Below are 18,034 nucleotides of genomic sequence, written 5' to 3'. Positions count from 1 at the left end.
GGAAACTTCCGTATTTTTAAAAAATGTTTTATTTATTTATTTTTAGAGAGAAGGGAAGGGAGGGAAACATCAATCAGTTGCCTCTCCCAAGTCCCTCCCAACTGGGTACCTGCGCACAACCCAGGCATGCACTCCGGCTGGGAATCGAACTGGTGACCCTTTGGTCCACTGAGCCACACCAGCCAGGGCCAGGCCTTTACTTTAAATGTCCCCTCTCCAACATCCACATAGTTCTGCCTCTTGACTGGACCCTGAATGACCCGAAGGCAGAGTGAGAAGGCTGCTCAGCTGCAAATGCGGGTGGTCTTTGATGAGCACGGAAGGACCCTCGAGGGCAGAGCCACAGATCGGGGTGTCACAGGCTCCCTCCTTCCTGGGTGAGACTTTCCGGGTGAGGCCCCCTTGCAGCCTGACCCACCCACTGCATCTAAGGGCTCTTTCTGGCGAGGTCCAGGGGCCAGGCTGAGCAGAGCCCACCCGCGCTGCCGGGCACACCTTCTCCCTGTCCTCACTGGACTTCTCAGAGGATGTGAGCCCAGCCTATGGTCCTCCTCCACCGCCCCCCCCCCAACCCCGTCAGCCTTCTTGGAGGCTTCAGGTTCCACACACTGCCTCCCAGTTCCTAGAGCCCTCAGCTCCCAGCCCACCCTCACCCTCACTCAGGGTCGCACCTGCTGTGTCCCCACCAGGAAATGCAGCCCCTCCAGGGCTTCAACAGCGAGCGCCCCTGTGTGGGAGCCTCCTGTCCTTGCACCTGCTCACCCTGGAGGTGCCCCAGCAGTTGTCCGTCCTGCCCCCCCACCGCCCCCCAGGCCCTCTCCTGTGACCTGAGCGCCTCGCGCCCTGCTGTTCTCCGACCTTGGGACGACCTCCCGACCAAAGCCATGTCCTTGGTGATCCCAACTCTGGGACTCCAGGCTGGCACCTGGAGCTGAACTTGGCTGAGAACCCACTTCCAACGGGCGCCGGACATGGCTGGACAGCCCCACCTGAGCCCCGTGGCCTCCCCTCGAACTTCCAGGGACATTTGCTTCCACTTTTCAGTGAAACGTTAGGCTGTGAAGTGTGAATATGTGACGCATTCCCATGGCTCAATAATAAACACTCAGAACAGGCCGTGCCCTTGCCCACCACTGTCTCTCTTCCCCTGCCTCACCCCTGGCACACCCGCCTGTGTGCACACCCACTCACCAATGACCACTGCTACTTCCGGGAGCATTCTCCAGGCCGCTTGACGCACGCCTGTGTGAGCACAAATGTCACTTTTCTGCTCTATGTTATCTGAGGGCAGCACACCACCAACTCTGGCCTGCACCCTGCTTTCCTGCCCCGAGCATTACCTGTTGGAGGCACTCCCGCCTTGGAACACTGAGAACCACCCTCTCCTCCTTCAAAGCTGCATAGGACTCCATTGTTCAAGGTGTCTGCTCACATTCAGGGAGTTTCCAGTATTGGCAGCTACAGTCCAAGTAGGTAGCCTGGCACCTGCGCCCTCGTGCATGGATGTTAGAGGGTCGCTAAGGCGCATTCCTGAGGGGGTGGGCGGTTCGCAGGTGTGGGCATGTAGGTGGATGGCCCTGCTCAGGGGCTGTGCTCACCTTCGCCCCAGAGCCCTGGGTGAGAGCGCAGGGTGGCCGCCAGCCCTACTGTACAGAGTGGGCACCCACTGGGTTTGGGGAGTCCAATGAGCCACAGCCCCTTTCTGCAAACCTCTGGGACTTAATTCCTTAATTTCCACCCCCAGGGCCTTTCCCCCCAGGGCCTCCCCCCACTCCCAGGCCATCCCCTCAGGAAGTAGCGCCCCAGGTGCCTCCCACCCTGTCTGGGTCCCCCTGGCTGGATCAGGGCCTCCGGGATGGCTCAGGGAATTGCTGTTGCCTCGTCCCTGCCTGGGAGCTGGCCTCCTCTCCTGACACATCCCCAGCTATGGTATCAGTCAGTCCCCAGGAACCGCCCCCCCCCCCCCCCCCCGTCAGCCTCCTGGGCTGCCCACTGCCCGCCATTCTCCATGCAGCTGCCGGAGGATCTTTCCAAGTTGTAATCACATACGTTTTCAGACCCAAATGCCCTCTTTGGAACCTCCAGTGCTTTTTCTTTATGGCTTCAGTGAACCCCGACTTCTTCCCCAGTGGAGGCCCTGAGAGCCCAGCCCTCCCGCAGCCCCAGCTCTCTCTCCCTAACACAAGCACCCTTCTTGGTCCCTGTCCTGTCTTTGCCCAGCTGCATCTTCCCTGCACTGCTCCTTCTAGTCTGGGGTCTCCAGCCACGGTCCCCTCCCCAGGGAGCACTCCCCATGGCCACAGAGCTGCCCCCAGTAACTCTGCTGCCTCACCCCACCCTGCCCCCGGCCTCCTGGCTGCAGTAAGGCTGGGGGCTCGCACTTTCGGGTTTAAATCCACCCTCTCAAGTCCGTTCACATCTACCCCCATTTAAAATGTTGACATAAGAAATGTCCAAACCTGTAAGAATTTTTTTAAATCCTCACCTGAGGACATTCTTATTGATTTTAGAGAGAGGAGAAGGAAGGGAGAGGAAGAGAAACGCCGACTGGTGCCTTCGCATGCAACCAACCAGACTGGACCTGCAGCCCAGGCGCACGCCCTGACCGGAGAGCCAAACCTGCGGCCTTTTGGTCTGCGGGACTGACCAGCTGAGACACACCCGTCAGGGCTGTAAGGGTTTTTATGCGTTTATTTGAACCAAAGTAACAACAGTTGCCGGGAAGCAGAATCTCAACACACTGAGAAAATGCTCCCGAGAATGGTGATTTTGCACCTGGTTTTATATGTTAGAACCACAGGAGGGGACACGGGGCGTCACAGGAATCCACGGGTGGTAGATGAGGGGACAGGAGAAAGCAACATGGGGGATCTCCAGGATTGGATAAGAAGTAAAGTGGAGAGATAAGGGTGGGTCCAGGATAGGGGGCACTTACAGCCCACGGAGGAGGGGGCAGGGGGACGGGATACCAGGGTGGGCTCCAGTGCAGGCAGGTGAGCCCTGGGGGGCTGGAAAAGGAGATCAGGCTGACACATCAAAGGTCTGTCACCCCAGGTGCGAAAGAGGACGACAGGCTCAATTAGGGTAAAGCCTGACCGTTGTCAGGGGAGCTGCGGGCCTAGGACGTGACTCCTGCCAGGACCGGCTGGCCTTAGGGAGTTTTCACGTCAGACCGTCCTGCGTGGCCACTTTCGGTCCCTGAGTCTGTAGGGCCGCCCAGCTTGTCGGGCTCCGCGTGGGGCCCTGTCCATCCACAAAAACTCCCTCCTGGTCCTGGGCTTTCGACACTTTGTCCCCCTCTCCCTTCCCCTCAGCCCCAAACCAGGGAGGAGCGACCCCAGAAATGGAGCACAGGCTGCAGCTCCCCACGAGGCTCCAATTAGCCAAGGGCCATGCACCTGGTGCCACACGGACCGACCGTGGTCTCCTGGGGCTGCTGCCCCCTCCCCCCGGTCTCCCCACTGCGCTGTGGGTTCTGCCTCATCCCTACTGGCCCCATGGATGGGCCCTCCCCTCCCCACCTCCAGCCCCCGCTGTCCCTGGCCCAAGCTGCTGATACCCAGGCCTTTCCCACAGGACCCCAGGCCCCAAAGGTGGTGCCCTCATCTTCCCCCCTCCTCCATGGAATGGACGGGTCAGGGTACCCTCCTTCTGCTCCTTCCTTTCCCACATCGTGGGCCAGGATGGGAGTGCTGAGGGGCCCCCCTGTAACTCCACAAGAACCTCATTTTCTCTTGGTCTGCGCTTTAGTTTGATTTTTTCCTTTGACTCAAACTGGCCTCGGCCAGCACCCTGCCTCGCCCACCCCCTCCCTTGCTCAGTCATTAAGGCCTCAGAAACCATGAGGTTCTGGGCGGCATCCAGTAGTCTTAACACCAAAGCTTCAGGTCTGTTGGCCACAGAAAGAGTTATGGTCAAACCTAAGGTAACATCTAGGCCTTCGTTGTGTTTCAGCTCCAGACAGACCCACCGAGCTGCGTCTTTGCGGAACCAGACGCAGCTGTGCCAGGGCTGACATCAGCCATAGGGGGTGGGGGGCGGAGCGTGGTCTCCTTAACACACCCGCACTTTCTTGGCTGCGAACTCCTGTCCGTATGTTACTGGGCTTCGACCTGTACCTGCAAACGGGCCCCTGCAGTCCAGCAACACCCTCCCTGGTGAGCTGGGCGCCCCCTACAGGCCATGGGGCTCCCCTGCACACAGATGTGGCTTTCAAGGTCGATCCCAGCAACATAAGGGTCCGTTCCCACTGCGGCCCTCCACACGGCGCTGAAATGGTGTCCCACCCCACCCCCTCAGGAAAGGACTTTGGGGAGGTTCGCACAGGTGGGGAAAGTGAGGCGTGGGGCCGGGGAGGGTGGAGTGAGAGGTGGTGTCCCACAGGGTGGGCGGTGAGAAGGGGCAGGCAGTGCTGTGGGGCTGGGCCCACTGGGGACTTGACCGAGAGCCGGAGCACAGGCCTGCCCAAGGCTCCAGCAGCCTGGGGAAGCCGCCGATGCCCACCCCTGCTCCCCAGATGAATCACTCCACAGCCATTTCTGAAGTCAGCTTTATATCAAGCTATAAAAACCTGGATCATGTCCTGAGTATCCACCTACAAAAGCAGTATTATCAAAATTATATTAATAACATCAAACATGCTAACTCTACAAATGTACAAAGGCTTCTGTGCACCATTGACGTGGGCCAGTTCCTGGCCAAGTACCTGGAAAGGGGGCCAGCCGACCCTGGCAGCCCCTGAGTCTGAACCAGCCGGCATGCGGAGGGTCCGTGGGGTGGGCAGAGGCTGGGAGGGTAGCTGGCCCGTCTTCCAGGGGTAGGACAAGGTGTCCCAGGGCAGGGGGCAGAGGAAGGCCATGGTGAGCAAATCCATGGCTCCCACAGATGCCACGTCCTCCTCTCTGGCACCTGCGGCTATGTCAGGTTCCATGTGAGTGGAGGTCACAGGTGGAGTTGAGATTGCTAATCCACTGATGTAACCAACAGAGAGGGTCCTGGGCCACCTGGGTGGGCTCAACATGGACGAGGGAGGCAGGAGAGGAGTACTAGGATGGAACAAGGCTCTGGAATGGGAGGGGCCGTGAGCCAAGATTTCAGGGATGGTGGTCTCTCGCAGCTGCAGGAGGCAGGGAGCCCTCCTCCAGAGCCTACAGAGGGAATAGCCCGCCCACTCCCCACTGGAGCTGCAGACCTGCACCGGGCCTCAGAACTGACAGTCAGTCTTGCTTTAAGCTGCTACGTGTGTGGAAATTTGTTACAGCAGCAGGAGGAAACTAACACAGGGCAAAGGGGTCAGAGGTCACACTTGCCCCACCCTGGGCCTGCATGGGGGGGAGGCTGAACCCTAGAAGACCCGGGAAGCCTCTTCCTGGGCCCCCCTCATGGGGTGCCTGTGGGCAATGGGAGAGGCCAGGGTCTGAGCTAGAGGGATCCCCATGCAATCTGGAGGAGGGCTTTGGTGCTGGTGGGACCCCAGCGTTCTGGGCGACTCCCCTTTCCAGGTCCCAAATAAGAGCTCCTCTTCCCCTTCTTCCTCTTCCAGCTGCCTTCTGTCCGCTGACTTGCCGAGCTGGCTCATTATAGCCCTGGGTGAAGGGGGCAGGGCAGGCAGGCCAGGGCCTTGGCCCTGGCACTCAGATGGGGCCAGGAGGAGAGCAGCTCCCAAGCGGACCGGGAAGGGCCCCATGGACAGGAGGGGACCTGGGATCTCTGAGCCCCAGCCTCTCTCCCGCCTTCAACCCACTCACGAGCAACTGTCCCTTCTCAGGTGTGGCCTCTTTGGCTTCTCATAATGGGTGCTCCTGCCCCACAGGACTGGTAACAAACTGAGGCCTGTCCAGTTCCAGCTGCCCAGGGGCCTGCAACTTGGCCAGGGCTCAGCAGCAGCAGCAGCGGAAAGCAGGAGGCCCGTGAGGGGCCATGAAGCCGGTGCTGGTCTGAACTGCCCCCAAGTGGGGTGGCTGCCCCCAAGAGGGGTGTGTTCGATGCTTTCCGAGTGCTCACAGCAGGTCAGGCTGCAGGAAAAGCTAACCAACGTTTATCAGTGAAAACAGGGACTTGAAGGGCCCGTGTGCCCCAGTGCTGACGTCCAGGATGCTCCGGATGCTCTTGACCTCGCTGTTTGACAGGTTCCCCTTAATGGCCAAGATGGCGCTCAGGTGGCCTTTGCTATCGAAGAGAACGTCCCGTCAGTCCAGCCTGGTCACCGACACCCCTGCTCACACCCTGTCGCTGCTCCCCAGACTCCTGGCCTGAGTGCGGTGCCCTGGGGCCAGCTCCCTGCCCACGTGGGGCTGTGCTGGCCTCCCCCGGAGCTCCGGCAGCAGTGGCCACCTGTCCGTCCCCACAGCACACCAAGCTCCCACCTGTCCCCAGCCCTGGACTGGCTGTTCCTCCACACACTCTTCAGATGGCCCACCCCTCTCACTCTGTAGTCTCAGCTAAAACGTCACCTCCCCCAGGGCCTTCCCCATCTCTCAAGTCAGCACCTGCTGTTGGTGAAATAATCTTTGCAACCTGGAATTTTATTTCTGTGCCTGATTACCTTGTTGTTGCTACCCTTCCAGAGATGGTAGCTCCATGTGGGAGAAGTGAGAGCTGCTCTGTCTTGTATTACATGGCATCCCGGGAGGTGCCTGGGAGAAAGCCTGGCACCGAGCAGACCACTCAGTGATTATTGGTGGGAGATGGATGGAGGGGTGGGTGGATATATGGGTGGATACATGGATGGATGGATGGTGGATGAGTAGAAACATGGATGGATGAATGGGTGGATGGAGGATGGATGGGTGGGTAAATAGATGCATTGGTGGAGGAGTGAGTGGGTGGATAAATGGATGAATAAATGGAAGGATGAAGGACAAGTGGGTGGATAAATGGACAGAGGGGTGGATGGGTGGGGGTGAATGAATGAGGGATGAGTGGGTAGATGGATGGATGGAAGGATGGCTGGATGGGTAGACATGTGGATGGGTGGGTAAATATGAGGGGGGACCCCAAAAGACCAGAATTATCTTCTGGAGGGCAGGCCCCTTGTCATACAGGCTTCCCTTGCTAGGTGAGTGTTCTAGGGACCCATCTGCCTCCACCGGCTGGTGTTGTGAGAGGCTGTGTTCGGCCTCAGTGAATTTTTTTAAAGACTCTTTCAATGCATTTGCCATATCAGGATGGGTGATTCACGAGCGCACCTGCCCACACCGTGCTGAGTGTTCAGCAGTTTTTGTCCAAAGACAGCAGGACCCCCAAGCCCACCCTCCATAGTCCCCTGATCTTCCCCCGAGAGACCTTTTTGTCTCCCCGGATGAAAAAAGTCCTCACCGAGAAACGTTTTGTGGATGTGGAAGAGGTGAAACAAAAAATGGCAGAAGCATGAAAAGGCATCAAAGTTGACAAGCTCAAAAACTGTTCTGAGCAGTGGGGAAAAAGTCTCAATAGGTGTCCTGCATCAAATGGAGAGGACTTTGAAGGTGACTGAAGTTTAAATATGTAAGAATACACGATTTTTTATAAATAAATTCCAGTTTTTCGGGGTCCACCCTCGCCTAGGTGGTCAGATGGGGAGATGGGGAGATGGTGTGGATCGAGAACAGATGGGTGAGGGTAGGAAGTGGCGGCCAGGTGGACAAGCGCAGCGGGCCAGCTGGGGGCTGGACTCGGCTAAGCTGTCGCTGCATGTCCAAGGCCCATTCAGACGCCCCCTCTGTGTCACAGGACTCAGCCCAGAGACACCATGTCCTTGGCTCACAAGCCCCTCAGGCAGCTCGGGGCTAAGCCTCTGCTACAGAACAGGGGCCCAGGGCCCAGGTCCAAATCCTTGAGGATTCCAGGCTGACTGGTGGACCCCAGCCTCATCACTGACTTGCCACGGCCTCTAGCAAGTCCCTGCTCTCTCTAGCCTCAGTTTCCCTTCTGAGGGGCGATACCGTAAAGGCTGATAGTGGAGCCAGACGCCGCACTCTCAGCTCAACCACTGACTGGCTGCGCCCCTCGCACGTGTGTCTGCAGCTCCCCAGGCCTCCCGTGTCGGCCTCGTGGGGCTGCAGAGACGATCGAACGAGTGAGCTGTGCTGTAGGGCGCTCGAGCGGCAGCCGGCACAGCCGGGACCGAGCTCCAGGCACCCCAATGGCGGACCACAGCCATGCCAGGCTGCGTCTGACCACAGTGCGGGCTGGCAGGGCCGTGCCAGCTGCCCAGGTCGTGGGGTGCTCTGTTCTCACCTGAAGTCAGGGTACAAGGTGGCATAAGTGGCCACCTCCATCTTGATGGCATTGGGATCTTGTAGGCGAAGGATCTCGGCGAGCGTGGGGAGGGCTTGGTGCAGCCAGGTTGCTAGGGAGCCCTGCAAGCACAGGCCGGGTTGGAGGGAGGCTGCCTCTTCTTCAGGTACCCAGAGAGGCTCAGGCCAGACCTGACCGAGTTTGGAAAGGCCCAGAGGGGTAGGGGCTGCCCATCCCAGGTGGCCGGGACTTACGTTCTCAGTGCAGAAGCGCTGGATGACGTCAGCATTGGCCAGGATCTGCCCTGCTAGTTGCCTCTGCTGCTCCGAAGTCTTGAGGATCAGGCGCCGCTTGCTGAGCTGCACGATGTATTCCTTCACCAGGTGCCGGTGGACAAGCTCCATGAGCTCCTGTGCGGGCCAGTGGGCAGGGTCGTGTGAGCCAGGCCCTGAAGAGGAGCTCACCACCTCCCTTGAAGCCTCAAAGCCAGGAGTCCAGGGAGGGGCAGATGGCAGAGCAAAGGAATGTACACAGGTGTTCACAGGTTGCATGTCCGTGGGGGTGTGCACACACCTGTGTTAGCATGCACACCTAGGCGGCAGCCCCTGTCAGGCCCAGTGCCCAGCCCCGGGCCTCCTTACCTCCCGGAAACAGTCGAGGAGTCCCGTGAACTCAGGCAGCGCATTTTCCACCGTGCGGACGATGTTCTCCATAGTCTGCTCCGAGGCCGCCCAGCGGGTGTGCGAGAACCTCTTGAACAGGGTCTGGGACGGGACAGAGCGGGGATGTCTGGCCCTGCCCTGCAGGGGAAGGGCTGCCAGACACACACACACACACACACACACATGCAGACATGCACACTGAAGTGCAGAGCCAGCCCAGGGGTGGGGGCTCCAGGACTGCCAGGGAACCAGGGCAGAGCTCGGCTCACTGACGGGAAGGGGAGGTGGGGTCTGTGCATCCTTCTCCGAGGCCAACCAGCTGTGGCTCCTTCGAAGCCAAAACCATCTGCCTGTCCTGAGGTTTTTTCCACTGCCCCCCACCCCTTCAAATAAATCAGTTCCTGCATAAACAAGGCCTGTGCTTGACCAGTGCCAAGTCCTTGGGGTCGTGGTCTGGACTTCACCACCTGCAGGCCACCCATGGCCTCCAGCTCTGGTTGCAGGGGACAGGTGGGCCCCATGGAGGGCAGGCAGGGACCCCTCGTTTTTTTCTGGGGATCCTGCCTCGCCCTCTGCTAAAGGAACCAGGGGCTTTCTGTGGGTTTCTCAGTCCCAGCAGGGGTTGTGGGTGGCTGCCAGGGCTCTGAATGTCACCGTTGGCAGTGAGGCCCGGGGCGGGGCTGGGGAAGGAGGGGCTGGGGGTGAGGGAGGCAAACTGGGTGCAAGTGTGGGGGTTGGGCTGAGTCTAAAGGGTGGGGTCCAGCGAAGCTCTTCTGTGCCCTCCCAGCTCTGGGTGGCCCCTTCTGAGGCCAAGCCCCAGGCCGACCTGGTGGGGGCAAGGTCAAGGCCTCCATGGCCTCAACCCTGGGCAGCACCAGCCCCCACGGGCCGATCTTGGCTTCTGCCCTTCCTCCCACCCTCCTCATGTCCCCAGCACTGGGCACAGCAGGGGCTACCTGCAGGTCCTCCCGCAGGTTCTGGAGCAGCGTGTCGAAGCCGTGACTTTTGAGCTCACTCAGGTAGCCCAGGAGGTCCTGGGGTGTCTGCCAGTTCTGCTCCATGAACGTCCTGGAAGGCCAGGGAGGCAGAGATCACACCAGCCCTGCCCAGCCTACAGCCCATACCCAGAGAGCCAGTTAGCCCTAGGCAAATCTTCCTCAACCACCTCTTCACTCTAGACCTCCCCATGGGTCCCCATTCCCTGCGGGAGCAAATCCAAGTCACCCCTCCCATACTCCCCAGGCAGGGCCCAGCCTGCGCACTGCCCCCCCCCAACACACACCCAGGCCACACGCTCTCCGAGCTGGGGGGGGGGCGAGGCTCAGCCTCCGCACACCTCAGGGCGCTTCCCCACTGATGGGCACAGTCACAGCACCCACCTCACAGGGCTGCTTGAAGGATAAAACCACCACTGGGAAACCTGCGTGCTTGGCTGGACCCGCCGCACTTCAGCGCTCCCTGCTGCGCCCGCCCTGCTGCTTTCTCTCCCCACAGGCCTTACTCACTCAGTTCCACGTTGGTACTAAGCTGCCGCCCTCCACCTCCCAGCCACCCCTTCTCTCTGACAGGCAGTCCCCTCCCCAGGCTCCTCCACTCCCACACCCCCTCCCGGGCCCTGACCCCCCTCACCGCAAGGACCAGCAGCTGTTGATGTTGGCCATGACCTTAGCCCTGTAATTTCTCAGCTGTCTGCATCTCTCCAGAAACTCATCGAAGGCTCGCTGGTAGCTGGTGAAACCGGAAGGGGCACTTGTGGGACCAGCACAAATGCTGGGGTGACAGCAGCCTCCCCGGGCTTATGGAGCACTTTTCCCAGGGGTGGTCCCCCACAGCCTGGCACGTGCTGGCCCCTAAGCATCATGGGTCTCACTTCACCCCCAGAGGCCAGTGGGGCGAGGCCCTGCAGAGCTCCTGAATAGGGGGCCTGCCCAGCTCTGCTGCCCCCTCTACATCTGGAAGACTGGAGGAGCCATGGGCAGATGGAGGAGTCTTTAGAAGTGGGAGGGAGGCAGCCAAGAAAATTGAGGGGTGGAGACTGGAGTTGCCACCAGAAGGGGAGGCCGGGTGTCAGGCCCTTGTGAGGCACCCTCTTTGCAGCTGGAGGGCGATCTGCTGGGAGCCTTGCCGAAGAGAGTGGAGGCACTCCGAGCTCAGCTGGGTGGTGCAGGGGGCCAGGACTCCTACTCGTAATGACAGGCACTCCAGGGGATGGGAGGGGGCCCTGCTCTAGCTTGGACCCCCAGATGGGGTTCAGGGAGGGGGCTGTGGACCCCCCGTGCAGATGACTGTACACACACTCACCTCCTCAGAAATGCAGCCAGCTCCACCCGCAGCAGGCGCTTTATCTGCACACCCAGGTCAGCCGTGATGCTCTCGGCCTTGGACTGGCTCTGAGAGATGATCTGCAGGGGGTGGGGGGTGGTGAGCTGAGCAGGGGCCCACCTGGACTAGGGCTGGGGGAGGGAAGGGGGACACGTGGGCACAAGGGGATGGGCTCAGAGGCGGGCACGTGTGTGCAGCGGGTTGTCGGTGAGCAGGAGGGGCGGGCTGTGCTACCTGGATGATGTCGATGGCCAGCTCACTGTGGCAGTGGCCATCCAGCCACTGGGGGGCCACATCCTGGGCCCAGTGCTGTGACTCCAGGTTCAGGGCTCGGGCCATCAGCTCCTTCACACTGGTCTGTGCGGGGGAGGGTCAGGGTAGCAGGAAGCCCATCGGTCTGCCCACACGGAAGTCCCTGTCGAGCTCTCAGCCTCCCCGCTGTCCCCTTCCTGCCCCTCCCTATCCCAGCCCTGGCGCTGTTGCTGGACTTACCACCTCGTTGGACAGGAACGTGGCCTCCAGCAGCCGGATCTGCCGGGGCGGCAGCAGGCTCCCCAGCTCAACCCCCTGCAGCTGGCCAGCAAGCTTGGGGCTGTTGATGATGTCGCTGCGGGCAGTGGCAGCAGCGTGAGGAAAGCGGCCCCACCCCTTAGGCGAGAGCCCTCCTCCTTAGCCTGTCTCTGCGGCCCATCAATGCACGGTCTGCCCCACAGTGTCCCCCAACCCTGCTTCTCCAGCTCAGATGATGGGTCCTCCATCTGCTCGGTTGGGTTCAGGTCAAAAACCTTGGCATCTTCGTGTCTTCCCCTACCGTCTCACCCTCCCATCCACCTGGGCTCCAAAACATCTCCCCCACTGATCAGCCTCCAGCCCCCTGGCCCAGTGTCCAGCCACCCCACCTCTGCCTGGCTCACCACAGGAGTCCCTTTCCAGGCCTCCCTGCTTCCGCCTAGTCCCTGACAGTTGACAGTTGTCCACCTGGCAGGCAGAACCTGCTGGCTGCCGCTGCCTGAAAATCTGATCTCCCCTCTCACCCGTGAAACCCAACTCCCTGTGGCCACAGCCACGGGTCTCTGCATCCACCTCACCCATCCCCTCACTGCACTCCAGCCCTGCAACCCCCTTCCCTGCCAGGCCAGCCCTGAGGCCCCAGAGGCTGGGCCAGTGCAAGCAGGAAGGGCTCCATGGAGGCGGAGACAGAGATGGCTCCACTCACCCTTCTGGCTCCTCTGCGGGGTCCTGGCCCCCCAGGGACAGCCCAGCCCTGGTACTTCCTCGGGCCTTTGTGTGCCAGGAGGCTCAGGAGTGGCCCTCTCTCTGCCCCTTTTGAAGCCTGGACACCATGTCCCTTTGCTCCCTGCACTTCCGGCCACACAGGCCTCCACAAAGGCCTCCTTGACCCCCTCTCCTCAGGGCTCTGAGCCCAGCTGGCCTGTTTGCTGCTGGGCTGACCCCCGTGGGCCCCAGGCTCAAAGCCTCCCAGGCCCTGGGACAGGGTGGCTGACTGGCAGCCATGTGCGTGCCCAGCATTTCCTGGTGAGTCAGGCAGGACAAGCAAGGAGGAACCGGCTCAGGGCTGGCCCGCCTCTCCCGCAGCCCCTGCCCTGGGTCATTTTCCTGTGCCCTGCTGACTCCTCACCCTCCACGCCCCTGGGCCCTTCCTCCAGACCTCGCTGGAGGCTGAGCACCACCAGAGCCCACTGGCTATGCAGATGTGTCCCCGAGACCCTCAGACACGGCTCACACTGTCTACTCAGCCAGGCTTCCTGTGGCTTTACACTTGGGGCTGGGCCAGCCCATAAGGACCCCCTGGCTTCCGAAGCGGGCCACGTCCACACTCAGTCTCTCCCCACCCAGCTGGCGCTCAGAGATCCATGGAGTCTGGGTAAATCAGGGAGCGCCGGAGGTTGTGCCCACCGCTCCAGGTCCCTCCACGGGCACAGCCAGACCCCACCGGAGGAGATGCAGGCCTCTCGGCCAGCATCCAGCTTGCTGTGGGCTTCCTGGGGGCACAGCAGGGATCTTTCCAAGGGGCCCCATGGCCCTGCCCCAGCTCTGGTCTGGGAGCTGCCTGGGAGGGCCCCATAGCCTGTGGATGAACCCAAACACTGACAACTCCACACAGCTCCCAGAGTGCCTCCTGGCTCCTCCTCAGGCCCTGGGAAGGTACTCCCTCTGCTCGGAGCACCGCCTTCCTCCCCTGCTGACTCCCTTCCTTCCTTTAGCCTGGGAACAGCCCTGGGCAGGGACGCCACCCCGCTCCAGGCCAGTCCTCCTTGGCTATCCTTGACACTGGCTCCGGGCCTGACCTGGAGCAAGGTCCCTGCCCCAGACTCCCACAGTCCCTGGCCTCCTCTGCACAGCCTTCCTGCTCTGGATTGTCCTGTCCTCCCCACCCCCTTCCAGTTCACGAATGAGTGAAGTCCCTGCCATTCCCTGCACCTCGGAGTCCCTACCTGCTGAATGTGGTTGAGGCCCCGGAAATTAGGGAGCCCAAGTGACAAGCGGACCCGGTGAAGGATTCTGCCTGCACTGATCTGGCCGAACCCACTCCCTGCCCAGGGCGACAGCGCCTCCTGCGGCCGCGGTCTCTCCCGGCCACTCACTTGGGGTAGAGGTTCTGCACCCAGACCAGCAGCAGGTACGTGTCGCGGTCCAACAGCTCAAACTGCGCCATGGCCGTCAGCTGGGACGCGAAGTACTGGTGGTAGCTCTCGGCGTAGGCTGCCACGACGCCGAACTCGGCGGGGAACAGCGGCTTCAGCCGCTCCACCACGGCCTCCAGGTCCTCCTTCATCGTGCGGCCCATGTGCAGGAAGGCGCGCTCGGCCTCCGAGCGTCCCTCGGCGTCCGCGGCCGGCGGCCGGTCCAGGCGCTCCTGGGCCTCCTGCGCCACACCGCGCCGCCACAGCTGCAGCCAGCGCCGCGGACGCGTGGCCGCCAGCGCCGAGGGCCCGGGCCCCGCGGCCTCCGCGCGCCGGTCTTCGCGCTCCTGCTCCGCCAACACTGCCAGCGCCTGGCGCAGCCGCTCGGGCGCCGCCTCCAGCGGCCGGCGCAGCAGACCGAGCACCTGGTCGCGCAGCAGCACGTACAGCGCCTCCACTTTGCTCTGGCGCCGCACCAGGTCCTCCTCGCTCGCGCCGCCCGCCGCCGCCAACGCTGCCAGCTCCCGCTCCAGCAGCAGTAGCGGTGCCGCGGCCTCCAGCCGCCCAAGCTCCAGGTCCGCCTTGAGTTCCTCCGCTGCGAGGACCAGGCAGCGTGTTAGTGCGGCCAGCCACGGGTACGGGGGCCGGCGGGGGTACCTTCGCCCCCATGAGAGCCCGAAGGGCGAAGCGATGCGCCCAGAGAAGCCCTTCGGTGTCTCAGACAGGACGGAAGCCCCGTGCGCCCCAAGACTAGGCAGGAGGTGCAGGTGGAAGCCAGAAGAGGAGACACCTCCATGCCCACGGTTCCTGCCCTCTCTGGGTCCTGGGTCAGTGGGCCAGCCGCTCGGAGAGCCCCAGCCTTGCCAGACCCTGGCCAGCTCTGACATGGAACCCCAACCCCAGGAGGGCCCCCAGCCTACCTGTGGGCAGTGGGTCCCCACGCCTGGGCCCAGACTCAGGTTTGCCCTCTGCCTTGGCAGAACTGGGCTGGCCCTTCTTCTTCCTCCCTTTGGTGAAGATGCTGAACATGTTGGACAGGCCTTTTGGCTTCTTCCTCAGATCCTCTTGCTTGCCCCTCTTTGGGGCTCCCTCGGGTTCCAGGGGTGGCACCAGGTACTCAGAAGAGGCCTCTGACATGGAAGAAGGTTATCATCTTCAGTGCCACGCTGGCTCAGGCCTGCAGGTGGGCTAGGGAGGGGACGAAAGGGTGAGCAGTCGCAGCACACAGGCGCGGCGGCAGCCCTGCGCCCTTCATCAGCTGCCACCGGCAGGACGGCCAGGGCTCTGGCCTTCTGGCCCACATGGGCACCAACAGCTAACGTGCTCCCTGGCTTCTCCACACGCACAGCTCCTCTCCCCCTCCAGAGCCTCCCAGAATTACCAGAGCAGGGAGGAAGCTGGGGGTGCCAAGCCTCCGGACAGAGAGGCTTTCGCTTCGTTGGGCGAATGATCCTTTGACAGCCCACCCTCTGGGCAGGGGCTGCGGGGCATGAGGACACCCCTGAGTCCCAGGCTGCGGTCCCATTGCACACACTCAGAACAGAGGTCCCAGGAGTCTCACGGCGCCAGGGGCTGGGCTGAGGCGGAGACCCAGCCCAGGCACACCCGCTATTTCTCCCGCTCTCCTCTGCTCTTGTCTGGCTGTGGGACCCCAAAGGGACACTGTGAGTAGAAACAGGCTGGGACCACGAGGCAAGCAGAGCGAGCCCGGCCTGGCCTTGGGGCTCAGTCTACAGAAAGCGCAGCACCCCTCAAACTCCAGTGGGTGGGAACAGACTTCGGAGAGCCTCTCACACGCTGGTGGGGTCAAGGGCTGCCTGAAGTCACAGAGTAACCTGGTCGGGAGCACAGGCTTCCTGGGCGCCTGCTTCTCCCTGACAGCTCTGGAAGGGGGCACCACCATCACCACAGCTCCCACTCTCTCTGCCCCTCCTTGGTGCCCACCCTGTCTCTTCCTCACTCCCACCCAGGAGGGGTATGATTTTCCTCATCTCACGAGACCAACTCAGGGAGGCTTCACAGGCCCTGTGGTCGACCACTTGAACTCGGGACTCGACACCTGCCTCTGCGACCCCCACCACCTAGCCAGCTGCGTGCAGACAGGCAGCACCACCTTGGGCCCAGCATCGCCCTCCAAACACCTCAACCATTATCAGAGCAAGGCCAAGTTTGGGGGAGGGGAAGGGGGCTGACCCCAAGGGAGCAGCCAGGGCAGAGCTGGGAACTGGGAGCAGATGGGGCCAAGCCTGCCTGGTGACTGGGGTGACCTGTAACCATAGTGACTGCTCTACCACCCAAGAGCAGATACACCAGGTCATCACGCATGCAACATGGTGACTTTGATTCACCCCTGCAACAGACTGTGCTGATGGATAACCCACCATCTGGAAGGAGAAACTGAAGTGTGTGGGGAGAGGGTGCTTGCCCCAAACACAGAGCAGGGGGCGGTGCTCAGCTTAGGCCTGTCAGACTCTCCAGAGTCCCTGCTGCCTCCCCAGCCCACCCTCCTTGTGTGTGTGTGTGGGGGGAGCCAGGAAACCTGGGTTGTTCTCACTCCCGGTGGCTCCCTGGGCACCCTGGGCAGGGTCCTGTAGTTGCTTCCCGTGCTCCTTGGTCTGGCAGTGCCTCTCCAGAACCAAGCAGGGGTGCTCTAGGGAGCCCCCAAACCAAGGCCCCTCGGTGAGAGGCCAATGGGTACTTCTGCCTGCCCACACACCGCCGTGGCGTCCTCTCCCACTCCACCCATTTTCATGCTGTGCACCCATAGGAGCTGGTCTGGCCAGCTGCTTGGGCTGCTCAGTGCCACCCCGGGGGCCTGGCCCTCTGCCCCCCTGCTGGAGTGAGGGAGAGGCCATCCTGACCAGCAGGGCTGCGACCAGCCTCACCTCTGCCCTCACCGACCCCACTCCTTGGTCCCCATGCACACTAGGCTCCATCTGACCTCCAGACATCGCTCTGGCAGGTCCCTGCACAGCATCGCTGCCTCCCCACCTGGGGCACAAACTCCCACTCAAGGCCCCTCAGCCCCTGCCCGGAGCTGCAAACGCACACAGCCAAGTGCCGACCCCTTGCTGGGCCTCAGGAAGGCTGTGTGTCTGCCAGGTGAGTCTGGGTACCCAGCACCGCAGAGGCGGGTGGGAGAGCCGCTCCGACCCGCCAGGGAGGCTGGCTGCGCGCAGATAAGAGACCTGCTCAGAATTACACGGTGTGGTCCAGCCTGTGGCCCAACAGTGGCCCCCACACCCCGTCCACCCAGCGCCCCCAGCGCTCGCGGGTGCACCCGCCCCGCCCCCTCCTCCGGGGCAGGGCTGAGGCTCACGTAGCCTCTGCGCCTGGCTCCACTGGCGGGGCTACGGAGGGCGTACCCGTCCCCCAGATAACGCCCAGGCACAGGGAGTGAAGTGACTCGGCCTAGGTCACCCAGCCAGCTTCCCTCCCCGGCCCTGGGCCCCGGCCTTCCTATCGCGAAAGACAGCGAGACCCCGCTTCTTTCCGCCCCGCCCGGTCCTCCCTGCCTTCCCCGGGACGGAGCCCGCGCCTAGGGCGCTATCCGAGCCCTCTGCGTCCCAGCGCGAAGCCGCTCTGAGTAGGGGCCTCAGTTGCCCTAGAAGTGGGGCTGCGGGAGGCCTTGGGCTCTTTGATCATCCGCCCCCTTGGTCCCCTCTGCCGCGCCTGCCGCTCCCTCGGAGGATGGGCCGGGGGCCCGGAGGACCGGCGGCCGCGCGGGACGACAGGGATGGACGCCGGACGCCAGGAGGGTGGAGGTCACTTACTCTGTGGGGCGGCCCGCCGCTCTGCCGCGGCAGCCCGGCACAGCCAGAAAAAGCCTCAGACTCCGCCCCCGCCGATCCGCCCCGCCTCGCCCCTGCAACCGTGGAAAACCCGCGGGCGGAGGCCGGGGTGAATGCCGCCCTCGTCCCCGCGTTCCCGGTCGTGCGCGCCCCCTACCCCGAGGCGGGGCAGGGCCCGTCCAGCCGGGGAATGTGAGTGTGTGTTTGCTGGGGGTGGTCACCACCTCCCACTAACGGGGGCGGGGGTGGCAGGGGCGGGGGGCGCGACTGGCGGAGCGTCCCGGTGGTATTTGGGGCGCGGGGATCCTCACCCAGGGCGGACCGTCTGGTGTTGACCTATTGTCCAACGACGGCTTCTGATTGGCTAACTGGAAGAGCCCCCCCGCCCCCCCAGCTC

At 62.4% G+C, this 18,034-nt stretch overlaps 1 protein-coding gene across 3 annotated transcripts; it reads right to left on the bottom strand.

Annotated features, from left to right (window-relative positions):
* Positions 1–4,535: 4,535 nt before the first annotated feature.
* Positions 4,536–17,779, bottom strand: TNFAIP2 (TNF alpha induced protein 2). 3 transcript variants are annotated; one of them, XM_053917755.1, is made up of 12 exons: positions 17,620–17,776; positions 14,767–15,034; positions 13,808–14,441; positions 11,694–11,808; positions 11,436–11,558; positions 11,181–11,281; positions 10,509–10,607; positions 9,836–9,947; positions 8,859–8,981; positions 8,472–8,627; positions 8,218–8,339; positions 4,536–6,168 (listed from the first exon to the last, which is right to left on the bottom strand). In XM_053917755.1, exons 2-12 carry the CDS (start codon positions 14,981–14,983, stop codon positions 6,027–6,029), a joined length of 1,944 nt encoding a protein of 647 aa, XP_053773730.1. In that variant the 5' UTR covers positions 14,984–15,034; positions 17,620–17,776; the 3' UTR covers positions 4,536–6,026. The 3 variants fall into 3 exon arrangements, with proteins under 3 accessions (XP_053773730.1, XP_071076562.1, XP_053773729.1); XM_053917754.2 differs by lacking the exon at positions 4,536–6,168 and adding an exon at positions 6,942–7,439 and having other exon boundaries at positions 17,620–17,779; XM_071220461.1 differs by lacking the exons at positions 4,536–6,168; positions 17,620–17,776 and adding an exon at positions 6,941–7,439 and having other exon boundaries at positions 14,767–14,983.
* Between the last annotated feature and the right edge of the window lie 255 nt (positions 17,780–18,034).

The sequence above is a fragment of the Desmodus rotundus genome, unplaced genomic scaffold, assembly GCF_022682495.2.
Source record: "Desmodus rotundus isolate HL8 unplaced genomic scaffold, HLdesRot8A.1 manual_scaffold_192, whole genome shotgun sequence".
Taxonomy (NCBI): Eukaryota; Metazoa; Chordata; class Mammalia; order Chiroptera; family Phyllostomidae; genus Desmodus; species Desmodus rotundus.
Note: the sequence above shows the minus strand (reverse complement) of the source record. Positions and strands in the feature narration are given on the sequence as shown.

Bases quoted from the DNA above. Each gene is read 5' to 3' on its own strand.
- TNFAIP2 (XM_053917754.2), bottom strand. From the start codon at position 14,983: ATGTCAGAGGCCTCTTCTGAGTACCTGGTGCCACCCCTGGAACCCGAG. The intron at 9,948-10,508 runs GTGAGGGGGGTC...CTGGCCTTCCAG, and splicing joins AACAGCTGCTGGTCCTTGCG to GACGTTCATGGAGCAGAACT. The intron at 8,340-8,471 runs GTAAGTCCCGGC...CTGTGCTTGCAG, and splicing joins AGCGCTTCTGCACTGAGAAC to GGCTCCCTAGCAACCTGGCT.